General features: G+C 36.2%; 1 protein-coding gene across 1 annotated transcript; it reads left to right on the top strand.

Annotated features, from left to right (window-relative positions):
* The first annotated feature begins 2,184 nt into the window (after positions 1-2,184).
* LOC149384529 (U5 small nuclear ribonucleoprotein helicase) lies at positions 2,185-17,619 on the top strand. The gene is made up of 49 exons (XM_089628060.1): positions 2,185-2,366; positions 2,452-2,495; positions 2,579-2,726; positions 2,790-3,198; positions 3,289-3,354; positions 3,438-3,542; positions 3,608-3,895; positions 4,014-4,130; positions 4,223-4,282; positions 4,545-4,616; positions 4,837-4,953; positions 5,041-5,202; positions 5,462-5,527; positions 5,634-5,786; positions 5,894-5,977; positions 6,616-6,690; positions 6,779-6,910; positions 6,988-7,053; positions 7,460-7,525; positions 7,643-7,765; positions 8,366-8,515; positions 8,919-9,131; positions 9,302-9,457; positions 9,571-9,795; positions 9,881-9,982; positions 10,081-10,161; positions 10,282-10,362; positions 10,581-10,784; positions 10,848-10,964; positions 11,091-11,213; positions 11,409-11,498; positions 11,576-11,701; positions 11,814-11,876; positions 12,565-12,653; positions 12,995-13,085; positions 13,567-13,716; positions 13,792-13,983; positions 14,070-14,135; positions 14,219-14,374; positions 14,496-14,639; positions 14,823-14,890; positions 14,964-15,129; positions 15,207-15,269; positions 15,384-15,479; positions 15,597-15,764; positions 15,992-16,162; positions 16,473-16,622; positions 16,707-16,838; positions 17,374-17,619. The coding sequence occupies exons 1-49, from the start codon at positions 2,254-2,256 to the stop codon at positions 17,452-17,454; spliced, it is 6,180 nt and encodes a 2,059-aa protein (XP_089484186.1). The 5' UTR covers positions 2,185-2,253; the 3' UTR covers positions 17,455-17,619.
* The last annotated feature ends 788 nt before the right edge of the window (positions 17,620-18,407 follow it).

The raw sequence follows: 18,407 nt of genomic DNA, 5'->3' as shown, positions 1-18,407 counted from the left end.
TATATTAGAAGAATGAGAAGAAGGCTAAATAAAAACGGAAACAAATAACATACAAATTGGTAAAGCAAATAATGAAAATAAAGAAGCAAATAATTGGAAATAGATGGCTGAAATTCGCAAAGATCGGATGCAATCGTCGATATCGAAAATTTGTCAAATAGCCGAAAATTGTCGATTTCAGGCCCTAAACGATGGAATTTCGCTAAAATTCCGAGAGCTTAAGGCACAACCATCGATCCTTTTTGTTTGGCCGTTTCCCTTCGAAAAATGATAAGATTTGTCGTTTTCTGTTATGTTGGTCCTGCTGGTGCATAAATGGAAAGATGTCTTTGCATCGCATCAGTGCCACTTACTAAATAAAGTTCAACCAATATAAAATACATACGTCAAAGAAAAAAACGAAATTAATATCAAGTTTATTATAGTTTTTTTTTATAAACCTATTGCAAATATTAAAAAATACATATTTAAAATTAATAAACAACGTGTTAGATTTAATTAATTACAAATATTATAAGAAATCTAGTGATAAGATTCAATAAAAATATTAAAATAAAAAGATATCCCTAAGCTTTGCTCATCAAATTTTTAAACGTATCAGTGTCTGCCAATAATTTTTAAATTCTTGCATTAGTCCTCCTTCCCTTCAAATTTTAAAAATAAGATCGTCATTCAAGTTTCAATTTGAGGGTAAAATATAGTAAACAAATTATAAAATCCAAAAAAAATTCAAAGATATCTTTAATTTTAGAAGATAAATTACGATAACTTCTGATTATTTCCAATGATTTTCAATAACCTTTCAATATATATCATTGTAATTAATCGAAATGAATTTGAATTGCAAAAATCAATGACTCCTTTTGTAGTTGTTGCATAAAATAGTCGTTGTTTACTTAATTCGAATTATTTATGATTAATTCCAATTTTTTTATAACTTTTGATAAATTCCGATAAAAGTAAATATTTTTTTCAATGGAGTTTAAAACGAAAAAAATATGACTTTGATGTGCATAAACGGAACAAAGAACGACAATGAAGAAAACTCATGGCAACCAAGGTACAACTATGCTTTCTACTCGGCGAAGAGATCCTCAATTTTCTCTTCATCCCGCACTTCATTCAGGGTCGGGTCGACGAAATCATCATAATCATCGTGAGTCATGATATTATGAATGACATCGTGTAATCCGCCAATGTCTCGCTCGATTTCTACTGCTGCATTTTCAACGACGATGTCATGTCATGGTTCGCCATATTGATACCACTTAGTGTAGTACGGAGTAAATCCCTTGGATAAAGAGATGCACTCGAACAACTCCAATCGGTTGGGTAATTGTGTTGTTGCATTGATAATGACACTTGGCTTCGCCATCACTATTGAGTTGGAAACATGTCCCACGGATAAACTCATTCACGCCACTATGATACTGAAGACTCATTCGATCATTCGCAATAATTCAATCTTTACTTGAATTTGACATAGCGGTGAATGTTAGAAAATAAAATATTAGGAAGTGTTCTCATGAATAAAGAACTTTGGAAAAGATATATGTGAACGAGACAGAGAATTAATATTGAGAGATATATAGGACCTTATTTTTGAATTTTGATGTTGGAGACATGATGATATAAGAGAAAACTAGAGTTGCGATTGGAAAATATGAAAATTAACTTGAAATTCTACCGAAATTTTTATCGGGATACATTGTCGATATTTTGAACCTATAGAGAGAGATTATAATATTCTATATTGACCTTATGATTTCATTTCAATTGATTGATTTTTTTTAAAATAAATTTTTTTAGAGGGGATTTTGTTAACTCCTGAAAAGAAGGATGACTTGAGAGATCAAAATTCAAACACCAGTCTTGGAAATTCAAAGTTTCTTTAGTAAAAATAAATTGTTGAATGGTGTTCACTTTTTTTCTTTTTTTGAGAAGTTTTTCTTTTTTCCTTCCTTCTTATGCTCTTTTTTTGTAAAATAATGTTTTTTTTTTTAATATCGTTTCGTAAATTTTTAATAAGATTGAGAGAGTTTATTGGAACTGTGAGATATTTCTTTAATTTCCTCATGTTAATATGGAGATAAAAAGTGAAAAACGACAAGGGCCTAAATTTCGGACTTATCAACTTAACTGGGCCTATTAAGCCCAGTAGTTGTGAATAAGGAGAAGGGAAAGCGAGAGAGAAGATGTTAATGCTGTTTTATTGGAAACGAAGAGTCATTTCTTGCTTACAGCGATTGAGGAATGTCGGTTCAGGTGGTTCCGCGGCTGAGCAGCTCTCTCCGACGGCCTTTGGACGCCGACGAAGCCTATCTGCGCCGCAAGATCTTCCTTCAAAGTGTCAAACAACCTCGCGAGTACTGTTTCTCTGATTCTTGAATTTTCTTTCCGAACCTTCAATTCGATCCTCTAATTGCTCAATTTTGATACCTGCATACATAGCTCGTCGGAACTCGCGACGCTGATAGTTCATGGCTGGGAACAAGGTCCGTAATACGATTGCGCATGTAAATACGAACACAGTATATCTGTTATGCGAGCATATTCATTTGATCAAAACATCTCGCAGCCTCATCGCAAGTGCGACAGGCTTACAAGCAGTTCATCGGAGCAGTCACGGAGTTGATCGAGACCGAAGTGCCTCCGGAGGAGTTCCGCCACGTGGCGGTCTCTGTCTATCGCTTCTTGAGCGAACCTTCTCAACCTCCAAATGAAAAGTAGGTAAAAATGCGTTGTGTGATCGTTTCAAAATCGGCGTTTGATGATTGAATGCAATGCAGTCAGAAGAAGAGGGAGGAACTGCAGAGAGTTCTGGGGCGTGCGGTCTCGGATTCCAATCTCCGGAAAGTTGTGTCTGCCGTTCAGGCACTTTCGGCGCTTCAGACCGGTCAGGTGTGTATCGAGGCCTCCGAAGATGTTGCCGAGTTCGGGGCCGACCTCGATTTTCGAGCGCCCCGGCGGTTCGTGGTGGACTCTTCTTTGGAAGACGTGTTGGGCGGCGAGGAGATCGTAGCATCGTCGTCATCGTCGACGTGGACCCCACAAACCGACGGAGGTCGGAAATTCGATTTGAGTTGGCTGAGGGGAGAGTGTGACCAAGTTGTTCGAGGAAATGCTTCACAGCTTTCCCGCGATGAATTGGCGCTCGCCATTTGTCAGGTTCTTGCCTCCGATAAGCCCGGAGAGGAGGTATGTGATTGTACCTTTTCTTGTTGCAGAATTACTCTGACCACTCTCAGCTCAAACTTTTTTTTTGTTTTGTTTCCTTTTCTTCCGAAGATTGCCGGTGATTTGTTGGATCTTGTCGGCGACGGTGCGTTTGAGACTGTGCAGGATCTTATATCGGTAAGAGATTTCATTTGTAATTTTGCTTCTCTGAGATTAAGGGAGATTGGTTACTAACGTTCAAAGTTCCATTATATCTACAGCACAGGAAGGAACTGGTGGAGTGTGTTAATCATGGTTTGTCAATCATGAAGTCCGACAAAACCTCATCGACCGTTCAATCACGTATGCCCAGTTACGGCACTCAAGTAAGATTGCCCGTTTCTTTCTTATTGACTTGGACCAGCAAAGCTAACACCTGCTTCTGATTCAGGTGACTGTACAGACAGAATCTGAGAAAAAAATCGATAAACTCCGCCGGAAGGAAGAAAAGCGAGTCAGGCGAGGAGAATATGGAGCCGAGGGTGTCTTGTCTTCTGTCAATTTTGCTTCTTTGCTTCAGGCAAGCGAGAAGAAGGCTATTTTTGACGATATCATTGGGTCGGGTGATAGTATAATCACCGGTCTTCCGAAAGGAACTATCAGGACGACGAACAAAGGATACGAGGAGGTCAAAATTCCTCCAACACCGACAGCAGAAATGAAGCCTGGTGAAAAGCTCGTACGTGGATACGTGTTTGTGACTTGCGTTCAAATATTGTCAGGCCATCGTATGCCTTGTGTTAATGTATTTGATAAACATTTATTACACTACTCCTTTTGTTGAATTTTCCTGTTAGATCGAGATAACAGAGCTGGATGATATTGCTCAAGCTGCTTTTCGTGGCTACAAATCTCTGAATCGCATTCAGAGTCGAATATTTCAAACTGTCTACTACACAAATGAGAATATTCTGGTGAGTAACCTTGTTCATAAGCACATTCAACGGTGAAAAGTTTTCTTCGTCTTCAACATGCAACCGTTTTCTCTCCTTTTGTTTATCAACAGGTTTGTGCACCCACGGGAGCTGGAAAAACAAATATAGCTATGATATCTATTCTTCATGAGGTGTGCCACGAGTATGCTGGTTTTTTTTTAATTTTTTTTTAAATTTTATTTTAATAAGCAATTGTTGACATGGAACATAATAGAGATGTTTTTGAAATGTGAAAACTGTTTTTAGAAAAGAGAAAATTATTATTATTTTAAAGAACGGGAAACAATGACAAGCAGTATTTTTTGTGCGCAAATTTTTGTTGATATTCATTGTTGAAAACCTCAACATTATATGTTACTTTTAAATCCGATGGTGAGTTAATGAGTCTTGCAGATTGGGCAGCATTTCAGAGATGGTTACTTGCACAAAGACGAGTTTAAGATAGTTTACGTTGCTCCGATGAAGGTAAAGCCCATTCACAAGCTGTATATTTCTTCTATTTGTTTGAAGTACAAGAACGAAATCAATGAAATATATATATATAGAAAAGAAAACAAAGTTCTTATTTTGTCTTTTATCTCTGCAATATATCATGATTTGTTTTTTAAGAACTGTGTGAAATATTAATGGAGTAATAAGTCATAAACCTCTTATTTTATTTTATTTATTTTATTTGTATTTTCAGGCTTTAGCAGCAGAGGTTACCTCAACATTTAGCCATCGGTTATCTCCACTGAACATGATTGTGAAGGAACTTACTGGGGACATGCAACTCTCTAGGAGTGAACTTGAAGAAACCCAGGTTGTTGTCATCCAAAATGCACATGCTTAGTTACTTGTACAGCGAGATACATTCATGAGCTAATGACTTTATGATAATGTTATATAGATGATAGTTACAACACCAGAGAAATGGGATGTCATAACTCGCAAAAGCAGTGACATGGCATTGTCAATGCTGGTGAAACTATTAATTATTGATGAAGTGCACCTATTGAATGATGATAGAGGTCCCGTCATAGAAGCGCTTGTTGCTCGGACTTTACGCCAGGTTACCAATCACTAGAATTATAACGTGTTTGTGAATTTGTTTGCTATTTTATTTTTATTTTTTAGGGCAAAGGTCGGTATCTTCTTTAGCTACCCTAGCTTTTGGCATCAATAGGGTTCTCAAATACCTTTATTTATTTTTTGTTGTTGCTGAAATTTCTCAAGTGTTTCGTTCTACTGCGTTTTGCTCTATTTTCAACTCACGTTTAATTGAACTTGGCCGGTTACTCATATGTCAAGCTTGTTTTTGCAATTAACAGGTGGAATCGACACAGTCGATGATAAGAATTGTGGGACTTTCGGCTACTCTTCCCAATTATTTGGAGGTTTACCATTTGCACAATTAATCTATAATCTCTTATTCCCGAGCCTCCGTATGCTAAATATCATAAAGGAAGTACGTTTTAATTGTTACATTATCTATTCACCTAGGTCGCACAATTTCTGAGAGTGAATCCAGACGCTGGCTTATTCTATTTCGATTCTAGCTACCGTCCCGTGCCTCTTGCTCAACAGTATATCGGAGTCACGGAGCAGAACTTTGCACTCCGGAATGATTTAATGAATGATATCTGTTATAGGAAGGTGCTTTATACTTTAGCAGCTGTTTGTGCATTTATACGCTAAAACACATTTTGTGCATTTATACATTAAAGCAGATTTTTGTATATTATATTGGTATCCCTTGCCAGGTTGTTGATTCGCTGAAGCGTGGCCATCAAGCAATGGTATTTGTAAATTCCCGGAAGGACACTGTTAAAACGGCAGAAAAGCTGGTATTCCCTGCTGTATATCTTATAACTTTACAGTCATGCTTTGAATTTTGAGTATGTTGTCCATATACTTGTTAAGACTTAAGATAAGTAACATTCTTTTTCAGCAGTAAGCTACTAGTCCCCTCTTCTTCGATTGTGTGCTGTATCATTTTTTAATTACTAAATAATCTGAAAGAAGAGACAAATTTATTAATAACTGAAGTAAATTATACAAGAAGCAAAGGATATTGATCTGTTCATTACACTTAGACTTAGTGTCTGTAATAGAATCACATGCTGATGCAGCCAGCTTGAACATTTCTAAAACTATTGTAGAAATTCTGCAACGAATGTTTATCAAAACATAAAAAAAAGCTCCAATACAAATCACTCACAGAATCTGTTTAGTGTTAAAGCTATGTAAATCGGAAACTACAGTAACTGAAAACACCTGCGAAGATCAGAACTTCAACAGGAATTAGATTTAATTCGTGCTCATCGTATTTATTCTCAAAATATATGGAAGCTCTTTGACGAGTAACTGAGTTATTAGCGTTTTTTGCCTGCAAATAGCCATATATGCTCTTTGACGAGTGATAAATACTATAATTTATGAAGGATTGTTCTCACCTATATATTTCTTGTACCTATGTTGACAGGTTGAACTTGCTCAGAGGTCAGAGGATCTGGAGCTTTTTAACAATGATACACATCCACAGTGTCCTCTAGCAAAGGCAAGGAAGTGAAATTGTGTAGGCAGTCATTGAATTCCTTTTGCTATTCTCCTCATATGTTGTTCATTTATTGTTCAATGCATTTCAGAGGGAGGTTATCAAGTCCAGAAACAAGGATGTTGTTGAGCTTTTTTCACACGCAGTTGGTGTTCATCATGCTGGTATGTTACGAGCTGATAGAGGTTTAACTGAGCGTCTTTTTTCTGATGGACTCTTGAAGGTAGAGCTATTTCATTTTTCCTTTTGACCATTTTACTCTTTATTTTCTGATAGAAGTATTATAACACAATGTTATAGGTACTTGTTTGTACAGCAACTTTAGCATGGGGTGTAAATCTTCCTGCTCACACTGTTGTGATTAAGGTTGGTGCTATAATTTGGGAATCTCATATGTATATATTGATTACTTTCTATTTTTTCAGTTTAGCATTTTTAAGTTCGTTGTATTATAGAAAGTTATTGACGCATATAGTCTTTGAAGAAACGAAATACTATATCAATAATAAAAAGTTTTGGAAAAGTTCCCAAAGCAAAGAAATAAGAATACTGTTGATTGGTGATGGGCCTGTTCACTTCCCTGTATTTTAGCCGTATCAATAAAAGGTCGCTGTTTTTATTTTTATTTTTTTTATTAAATTGGACACTGGACCAGTCCATGACAAGGTCTAAAAAGAGAAAGCGTGTATTTGATCCAGTTAGGAAGGTTGAACTCTTGGAGGTATTGCATTCAAAGTTATTTAGTTTAACATAACATCGTTTTCTGCTTCAGGGGACCCAATTATATGATCCAAAGGCTGGTGGATGGAAAGATCTTGGTATGCTTGATGTTATGCAGGTGAGGCAAACAAATATGAAAGGCTTAAAGATACACATCATAGTTATATTTTGGTTCGCTTAAAGATACACATCATAGTTATATTTTGGTTCTATGTTCACATTGGCTTTTTGTTAGATTTTTGGACGGGCAGGGAGACCTCAATTCGATACAAGTGGAGAAGGTATCATCATCACATCTCACAACAAACTTGCACATTATTTGCGATTACTGACATCTCAGCTTCCAATTGAAAGTCAGGTAGTTTTTCTGAATAAATATTTATCATTTCTTAATACCGAGAATCAGATAAATGAAAAGATATGCATTTAAGATAGTTTCCCTAAAAAGTAATATGCATTTAAGATGTAGAACATAAATTTTTTTAATTTAGAATTAGAACATCAAATATATTGTTTCTGCTCTCATGGGAGTTAGTTGAAACTTCCTACTATGAGTAAAACCAAAGGGTTTGTTGTATGCTGAAGTTTTAAAAGGAAATATATGAATGCTTGTACATTGTTCGCTTGCATTGTATTTATGTACATAGAATTCTTTAGTGTGGGCCAAGAATGTGTGTGCACTTATGCTGCTGCATAATTTTTTCTTCGAGTTTAACTTGATATACTTTTTTTTTTTTTTTTTTTTTTTTTTTTCTGGCTGCGCCGTGATTTTTAATAATTTAAGTCCCGCTGTTTCTTTAAAAACAAAAAAAAAACTTGATATACTTTGGGTTTTTCTTAATGCAGTAGAAAGTGATAATTTTCCTGTCACATTTAATTAAATTTGTTTATTTTCAGGTTTGAAGGATCCTGCCCCTTATTACTTCTTACATTAAAAGTTTCTAATTTTTATCTGCAGTTTATTAGCTCCTTAAAAGACAATTTAAACGCGGAGGTTGCTTTGGGTACTGTGACTAATGTCAAAGAAGCTTGTGCATGGCTTGGATACACATACCTTTTCATAAGGATGAGGATAAATCCTTTATCCTACGGTATTGCATGGGATGAGGTATTGTATACTGGCTTGTATAGCACAATCTTGAATGTGGTCTAGCTTCTGAAATATCCTCGATTTTTTTGGGATAGAAGTTTATGTTAAAAGGGAGACAATTCGCGTGTTGAGAAGTTCTGGGAGGCAGTAAGGCATGCAATATCTACACGGGAGTGGTTTTTTGAAAAAAATCTCTTTTATTTCTGAATGAGTACAAGTCAATTGGTATAAACAAAATAAGCTAGATCAAGTTAGGAAATAAGCTAGATTAAGTTAGGGTTTAAACTAACCAGATAAATTGAGAACTAGCTAATCAAATAATAATTATAGACAATTGAACATTGATGATAACTATTTATATGCTGCTGCTGCTTGTTAAGGCAACCTTGAAAATATTTTTTTTGCGTATTCCTCTTGGCAGGTCATGGCGGATCCTGCCCTAAGTTTGAAGCAAAGAGCTCTTGTCACTGACGCTGCACGTGCATTGGATAAAGCAAAGATGATGCGGTTTGATGAGAAAAGTGGCAACTTTTATTGCACAGAGCTAGGTCGCATCGCAAGTCACTTTTATATCCAGTACACTAGTGTTGAAACTTACAATGAAATGCTGAAACGACATATGAGTGACAGCGAGGTTGGTTTGATCATTGTTGGCATTATTACCACAATGCTTTCTAAACCTATTAATTGTCCTTACTTCTATTATTTTCTGAACTTAATTACTGCCGTGCTTTGGTGCTGTATATCGTTTCTTCTCGAGTCCCTCGTTTTACAACTTTGTAACAAGTTATCTTGATTCTTTAGGTAATTAACATGGTCGCACACTCGTCTGAATTCGAGAATATTGTGCTTCGCGACGAGGAACAAAATGAACTGGAGAATTTGGCTCGTACATCGTGTCCCTTAGAGATCAAGGGTGGTCCTTCACACAAATATGGAAAAATTTCCATTCTCATTCAGGTTACTCATACTCGGCAATTAAAACTTTGCTCCAAGGCTTTTGGAATCTAGATGATTATGTAACCAAGTCTATGTACTCTTTTTCATTGAGATTATGGTTATGGGACTTGCAGCTCTATATATCTCGTGGAACAATTGATACATTTTCATTGGTGTCTGATGCTGCGTACATCAGTGCCAGCTTGGCTCGTATCATGCGGGCCCTGTTTGAAATTTGTTTGCGAAAAGGCTGGTGTGAGATGACAATGTTCATGCTGGAATACTGCAAAGCTGTGGATCGCCAAATTTGGCCACATCAGCATCCCCTCAGACAGTTCGACAGAGATATTTCTGCTGATGTTTGTTCTGCATATTTCTCTACAATTTTATTGGCCATAGACTTGAGTTAAGCGGTTTCTGAGTGCTTCTTCTTCATTTGTCCAGTTGCTGAGGAAGCTTGAAGAACGAGGAGTTGACTTAAATCATTTGCAGGACATGGAGGAAAAAGATATTGGAGCATTGGTTCGCTATGCTGCCGGAGGAAGGGTAATTTTCCAAAATCAAGGTTCTTAAAGTTTAGTAGTCTGATGGACTTGCGATTTTGATGATTATTAACAACGAGTTCTACTTTGGCATAATGAAAGGTGATTAAGCAACATTTGGGTTATTTTCCTTGGATCCAGTTGGAAGCAACTGTAAGTCCAATCACGAGAACTGTTTTGAAGGTAAGGATTCGCGCTTTCTGCCATTATAGTCATTTAACACATGTAAATGTATGCACTACTGGTACTAAGTTCTTCTTGTTATTTATTATTTACTGTATGATAACAGCTCTTAGCTTACAGGTGGATTTGCATATAACACCAGAGTTCACATGGAAAGATCGCTTTCATGGTACTTCACAGCGTTGGTGGATTCTAGTTGAGGTTGATTATTGAATGTCATTCTCATTCAGAGATAGATCTATATTTAATTTAAATTGAATTGATCAATTTTCTCCATTTCTTTTAAATGTAAATATATATGTATATATTTTGTTCTTTTGCTATCTGCTACTTTCCCTCAATATAGTGTTCTCTTCTTATGAAGTAAATTGTGAATAATTTGATCGATAATAAGGCGAATTTGTATTTTACATGAGCAGGATTCGGAGAATGACCACATCTACCACTCTGAACTTTTTACCTTGACAAAGAGGATGTCCAAAGCAGAACCACAGAAGCTCTCTTTTACTGTACCAATTTTTGAACCACATCCACCACAATATTATATTCGTGCTGTTTCCGATTCTTGGTTGCAGTCTGAAGCTTTCTACACCGTGTCCTTCCATAATCTTGAACTTCCAGAGGTAGTAATGCATGTCTTTTGTCTTCCTATGGAAATTATTCTCCTAAAAAAAATGTTTTTGCAGGTTTCTACTTCCCATACAGAGCTTCTAGATTTAAAGCCTCTTCCGGTGACTGCTCTAGGCAACAGTACCTATGAAGCCTTGTACAGATTTTCTCATTTTAATCCAATTCAAACGCAGGTTGAGATCTGTAAAATTCTTTATAAATTTGTTTTTTTAGATCACAGCAAAGCCGGAAAAGAGAATTCTTTATAGTTTTACAGTTGTAGTAAATTGCGTACTAACAAATTCAGATCCCCCCTGCAGGCGTTTCATGTTCTGTACCACACTGACAATAGCGTTCTTCTAGGAGCTCCTACCGGAAGTGGTAAAACTATATCTGCTGAGCTTGCTATGCTTCGCCTATTCAACACTCAACCTGATATGAAGGTATATACAATAGCTTTTATAGCGAGGTATGCATCAAAGGGCTGGCCGTTGATTGTTATGATTTGCTAATCCCAGTCCCGTGTACGCGGACTGTTCCACTGAAAATAACTTATTAATTGACTCAACCATATGTAATAAATTTTACTATCACAAGGTTCAGATGCTTCATCTAATTATGCGGTACACTTAATACAGGTCATTTACATTGCACCGCTTAAGGCTATTGTACGTGAAAGAATGAATGATTGGAGAAAAGGACTAGTCCCTAAACTTGGAAAACAGATGGTCAGTATCCTATCTATTAGCCAGAATTAGATGTTTGCGCATTTAGTAGTGACAAAAGAATGAAATAATTTTCCCAGGTTGAAATGACGGGAGACTTTACCCCCGATATGATGGCTCTCATGTCAGCAGATATTATTATATCAACTCCTGAGAAGTGGGATGGTATAAGTCGAAATTGGCACACCCGAAATTATGTTAAAAAGGTACGGTCCATTTCAGGGTTTTCTCCTTCTTTCCTCTGAGATCGTGATTATTCTTCCCACCTACACTTGGTTTTGATGCACTTGTGTTAACATATACTTATTTGCGTAATAGGTTGGCTTAATGATTTTGGATGAGATTCACTTGCTGGGGGCTGACCGTGGACCAATCCTCGAGGTATATGGTTACTAGATTGGCTTGAGCGCTATTGCTGATGTCACCGAATTATATTTTGTATCATATTTATTTTTTAATAACATTACATTTAAATGAATTCCATATTATTGATGAGAACAAAAAGTACCAAGTAAAAAATAGAAAGGAGCCTAGTAAATTTCTGGCAAAAATTTTCCAGATTATCTTTCCAGTTCGGTAGAGTAAAAGAAAATGACATCTCTATGTTATGCATAGAGTTCCTGGAAGAAGCCAAATTAAAAATCTTTCTTCTGAGATCCTTCCAGTTCTCTCGCCAAACATCTACCATGTTTGGTAGATAGGATCTCAGAATTTATTTATGATCTTTCTTCTAAGAATTTATGATCTTTCAGGATTTTTAGTATGACGGAAGGAAAGCTTTGAATCGTCTCCTTGGCAATTGCTAGTCACCTTTTCTAATCAATAAAAAGTTCTGTTTCTAATAATGATAAATATGATGGAAGGAAAAAAAAATGTATATGTATAGATACTAGTTTATTTAGAAGCAGTGAATTACTAATCAATTCAATTATTTTAGTATTTTTTTTTAGTCAATCATAAAGTAGTCGTACGGTTGAAAGAGGTGACTCTTACTTGGTATAAGTATTGCAAACATATATATAGCATAAATGTCCAAATAGAGAGTGCTTATACATGGACATGTTTCCAGGTTATTGTGTCAAGGATGAGATACATATCATCACAAACAGAGCGTGCAGTACGGTTTGTAGGTCTCTCAACCGCTTTAGCAAATGCAAGGTATATTTGTTCAATATTAATTTGTTTGTATTACTTAAGATTTTGAATCTGTTTCGGACTCTTGACTTGTACATCGATCCATCGGATACTTTATCATAATCATTGTTGTGCCATATGTTCTGTCGATTGGAAGGAAACTGCTTCAGCTTCTATTTTTTTAAACGTAAATTTCTCTTTGGGTAAAAAAAAAAATGCTGGCCAGAGGATGTTACTAAAGAACTGATGCTATTGTTGTCATGGACGTACAGAAGACGGCAATGATTGGATCATAATTAATCATGTTTGAAGCAGATTCATATGATGTCTTCCCCTAAAATGTTTTCTCTATGTTCTCTATTCAGAGATTTAGCTGATTGGTTGGGTGTGGGCGAAGTCGGACTCTACAATTTCAAACCAAGTGTGAGGCCCGTGCCTCTTGAAGTTCATATTCAGGCAAGTGGATCAATGGCTGATCTTGTTTCCCGCTACATAATGGCAGTAAAATAATTATCATCGTGTGTTATTGTAGTTATTGGAATTTGTAAACAGTTTCCTCAGTGCATATGTACCTTACCGATTATTAAATGGTTGATGGTTCATTATAATAACATAATTTGTTTACATTTGCTAGAACTAAGCAAACCCCTGGTTACAGTATATACATATTCTTGGATTTTATTACGGTGTTTTGTTTCCCATCGGAGCAGCGGGCGGGTTTGTAGTTTTTGCAGTTTCTAGGAAGTTTTTGTCTCGGATAGGCTCGTAGGTGTTTCGGTGTTTGTGTTGGGGGATGTCCCTTTTTTACTTTGGTTTCTTTTTGGGGTTTGCTTCGGGGTTTTCCTGAAGTACCACTCATGTAATTGGCTATTGCATGTTTCAATATAACGTTGTTCTTGTTTAAAAAAAAAAAGTATATACATATTCTTTTGTGCAGGGATATCCTGGAAAGTTCTACTGTCCACGGATGAATAGTATGAACAAACCCACATATGCGGCAATATGCACTCATTCTCCTACAAAACCAGTTCTCGTATTTGTTTCATCTCGGCGTCAGACAAGACTAACCGCACTGGACCTCATTCAGGTGGGACTCAAATTTTTATGAAGTTGTACGAACTGTTCAATACTATTACTAATCCCTATGTGTTTGCAACTATAGTATGCAGCTTCAGATGAGCAACCGAGGCAGTTTCTTAGCATGCCTGAAGATGATCTGCAGATGGTTCTTTCTCAGGTCACTGATCAGAATCTACGACATACCTTGCAATTCGGCATCGGATTGCACCATGCTGGTCTAAATGAAAAGGATAGATCTTTAGTTGAGGAGTTATTTGCAAACAACAGAATTCAGGCATTTCTCTGCCTTCTGCAAGTATTTTTTTTCTTATTTTTTGTGGAAGTAATAAACCCCACGCTAATCTGTCATTAGCATTACAGGTTTTAATATGTACTAGTACATTGGCTTGGGGTGTAAACCTTCCAGCGCATCTGGTCATTATCAAGGTCAGGCGTCACTACAATGTTTTGGGAGGGATGATGATGTTTAAAAATACATTATATTGAAAAACCCCACGTTTGTTGTTCAGGGGACAGAATTCTTTGATGGGAAGACGAAAAGATATGTAGATTTCCCAATCACGGATATCTTGCAAATGATGGGTCGTGCCGGACGTCCCCAATACGATCAGCACGGGAAAGCAGTAATTCTTGTTCATGAGCCGAAAAAGAGCTTTTATAAAAAGGTTAGATAGATCACCATAGTGTATCGATGCTGTTCTCTTGTTTTTTTTTTTTTTTTTTTTTTTCAAGGCTAAAGATTCCACTGGATGTTAATTCAGAACTAATATGAAATCTTGTTTTCAGTTTTTGTACGAACCGTTTCCTGTTGAGAGTAGTCTGATGGAGCAGTTGCATAACCACATGAATGCGGAGATAGTTTCTGGCACAATTTGTCATAAAGAGGATGCAGTTCACTATCTTACTTGGACTTACTTTTTCCGAAGACTGGTATGATTTTTTATGACATGATTATCGATTTGAAGGTCATAAAAACCATGACCTTTGGAAGAATTGTTCAACTGGTCAACTTGTAATCTTAATTTTTATTTTTCACTTCCAAATATAAATGATTATATCAATCAGGAAGTCAACTGGTGCTTTAATAACAATCATTTTGTGGTGTTGTTGTAGATGATCAATCCAGCTTACTATGGGTTGGAAACCAAGGAGCCTGAAATCATAAGCTCTTATTTGTCTAGGTATTTTAAATTTCCGGTCACAATGATTTTTTGTCTATCCATTAGTTCATTGATTGACTGTCTCCTTTGGCAGGCTAGTGCAGACAACGTTTGAGGATCTGGAAGATAGTGGATGCATAAAGATAAATGAAGATAGTGTTGAGCCCATGATGTTGGGTTCAATAGCATCACAATATTACCTGAGCTACACAACAGTCTCGATGTTTGGTTCAAACATCGGTCCAGATACATCTCTTGAAGTAATTAAAAACTCCTTAAGATATTTACAATAAACATTGTATGTTGGGTAACATGCTTAGACCTTTCAATCATGTAGGTGTTTCTACATATTCTGTCAGGAGCTTCTGAGTATAATGAACTTCCTGTTAGGCATAATGAGGTATAATCCTTTGTGCTTTTTCTGTGGTGTTTGTTTTGGGTACCCATCCATATATTCCGACCTTCTCAGTCATTCGGTTGAAGAAAATGTTTACCTTGTATCTATTGATATTAGGAAAATTACAATGAAGCATTGTCCAAGAGAGTTCGATATATGGTGGACAAGGATCGGCTTGATGATCCTCACGTAAAGACCAATTTGCTGTTACAGGTTCGAATAATGTTTAGTGGCCATTCCGAGTTTGGTCGGAATCCTTTTTCTACCTTTTGGATTCCTTGTTTTCCTGTAATTTTCTTCTTCACCACTTTGTTTTTTGTTGTTGCCCAGGCACATTTCTCTCAGTTAGAATTACCAATCAGTGACTATGTCACGGATTTGAAGTCGGTCTTGGATCAAAGTATAAGAGTCATGCAAGCCATGATAGATATATGTGCCAACAGCGGATGGCTTTTTAGCGCAATTACTTGTATGAATCTTTTGCAAATGGTCATGCAGGTACCGTTTAAAAGTTTCATCTCACTTTTATTTATTTATTTTCTTTAGCAGAAAATAAGTCTCAGACATCACTATTGGATTACTAAGTTTAGCTCAAAACTTGAGTTCATCTTGTGATAATAGGGCTCGTGGTTTGATAAAAATTCATCTCGACTGCACTCCAAATTTTCTTTACCCATGAAGTAGCATTAATCTTGTTGACAATTCCTTTTGGTTCCTTATAACAGGGCTCGTGGTTCGATAAAGACTCATCTTTATGGATGTTGCCATGCATGACTGATGAACTTGCAGATGCTCTTAGCCAAAGAGGACTTTTGAGTTTGCAGCAACTATTCGACTTGCCAAAGACAACGTTGCAGAATGTGATCGGAAATTTCCCTATTTCAAGATTATATCAGGTTTGTCGTCGATAGATTGCAACCGTTTAAACTATTGCTCGCAGGATATCTTGGTTTACTTGTAGGAGAGTGAAAACAATTTCTATTTAGAATAAGGACGAATGAGGAAATAAAAAAGTAAACCAAAAAGTCATTTATATGTTTTGGGATAAGGTTGCATCAGGCATGGTTTTTTTTTTTTTTCTTCTCTCAAATTTCGTGATTAGCATTTTGTTTCCTTTCAGAAAGCTATTATATTTTATAGGACTATGCTTGTGACATTGTTAGTTGGGCGTTTCAAACTGATCGACCTGTTTATTTTAATACTCAGGATCTGCAGCATTTCCCAAATGTTATAGTGAAACTAAGAGTTAATCGGAAAGAAACTAATGACGGAAAGCCTCCCTCTTTAAACATCAAGCTGGAGAAAAGAAATTCGAGACGTAAGGCATCAAGAGCATTTGTTCCTCGGTTCCCTAAGGTGAAATAAGATTCGTCTTTATTTTGAATGAGAAAAGTGGCTTACTTTTATTACTCGATTGACACTTTGATGTGTTGCTCACAGGTAAAAGATGAAGCATGGTGGTTGGTTCTTGGTAACACCTCTACATCGGAACTATATGCTCTGAAGAGAGTCTCTTTCTCTAATAACTTGGTGACCAACATGGAGTTGCCATCAGATCCAACCACTTTCCAGGTTAGAATGTCTTGTTTTTTTAATACCTCCATTGCTTGTTTGTTTTCTCTCAAAATGGTTACCACGATCAATCAAACATTATAACATGCTACCAGTTTATGAACATCGTACTTAGCATAAAAATTTGTTTTAAGAGTAACATTTGTTCTAAAAGATTACATAATATCGTAATATAGCATACATACCGACACATAATTAAATTGCATTGAAACCTCCAAATGCACGCAAAATATAGATATTTATGGATGGATTAACTTATAGTTATACCGGTAGCTGTTTCAGATTTATAGATACTCGTAAAAAAAAAACCCTTAGAATTCAGTATTAGAGCTCATTAGATAATGTGTCAACATGAATAGAGCTCATAGGTTATTTTGTTAGGCTTTTGTGCTTTGCTGGTGTCATCATTAAGCTTGAGCAATCTTAATTGAGCGCTTACAGGGAAGAAAAATGGATTAGGTTTTTTCATCGTAGAGATGGCAATTTGCTGCGATTTATGAGCGCTCGCTCCCTAACAAGAATTAAGTTTTTACAGGGAATGAAGCTGATTTTAGTTTCGGATTGTTACATTGGGTTTGAGCAAGAGCATCCTATTGGCGAACTAATTACCAGCTAGGCACTTGACCGCGGAGATGCTCATTTTCGGATTCGATCGCACATTTTGTATAGGAGAGAGAGGTATAGATTTACAAGATGTTTTTTTTCCCTGCCCTGATTTAAAGTTTAATTAGTTCGAATGTCGGAAAAGGCTCTCATAGCAAGTCTACTACTTGCCTTTTTGCATATTTTCCTGCAACACCTTGTACTGGAAATAAGTTTAGTACAATGGACTTTTGAGTTGCCAAAATGTGTAGACAAGGCAGTAATTTCAGCTGTTACCAGTGATTGGGATTGATGATACTAAGCTATACCGAAAAGAGAGAAATATATAATTTTATTTTTCTTATGAAAAACGAAATGAATTGTGAAGTAGCGTTTTTCAGGGCTGGAAAAATGTTATGCCATAGAACAAAGCAATTCACAAAACGCTATAATAATTATAAGAGAATTTTCTCTCCCTTCATCCTCCTATCTTGGAATTGTTAGGATGTCGATTGTTGGTTACAAAGCAAGTACCTGTTTATTTTTATTGTAAAGTTTGATAACATAGTAAGTAAGATTCATCAAAGTATATTTTGTAACTGAGTAGGATCATATATCTATCAGTATGATATCAGTTTGATAAAGCGCTTAACCATAGTTGAAGGTTAATCAAAGCTTGAATAATTTGATCTGAAAATCGCATATGTTGGTTCTCAGTGAGAACATTTTGTATAGGTAGTTTACAAGAACTGGACATACTTTTTAGGACGTGAGAGTAACCGTTATAGTTGTAGTGATGAGTATACGAAAAGGTAATCTAAATCTTGAAGTTGTCACGTACCTCTTGATAACATTTTGGAGGATGTTATCAAGAGGAAAAGATTTACGAAACTAGTACTAAAGGAAAGTTGATATTTGCTGACCTAAAGTATACATCTAGTTTCTCTTGTGTAGGGTCACCATTTTTTGCTAGCTCGCTAGTATAGC

The sequence above is a fragment of the Urtica dioica genome, chromosome 10, assembly GCF_054948205.1.
Source record: "Urtica dioica subsp. dioica isolate 48M chromosome 10, U.dioica_male_clone48M_v1_H2, whole genome shotgun sequence".
NCBI classification, from domain to species: domain Eukaryota; kingdom Viridiplantae; phylum Streptophyta; class Magnoliopsida; order Rosales; family Urticaceae; genus Urtica; species Urtica dioica.
Note: the sequence above shows the minus strand (reverse complement) of the source record. Positions and strands in the feature narration are given on the sequence as shown.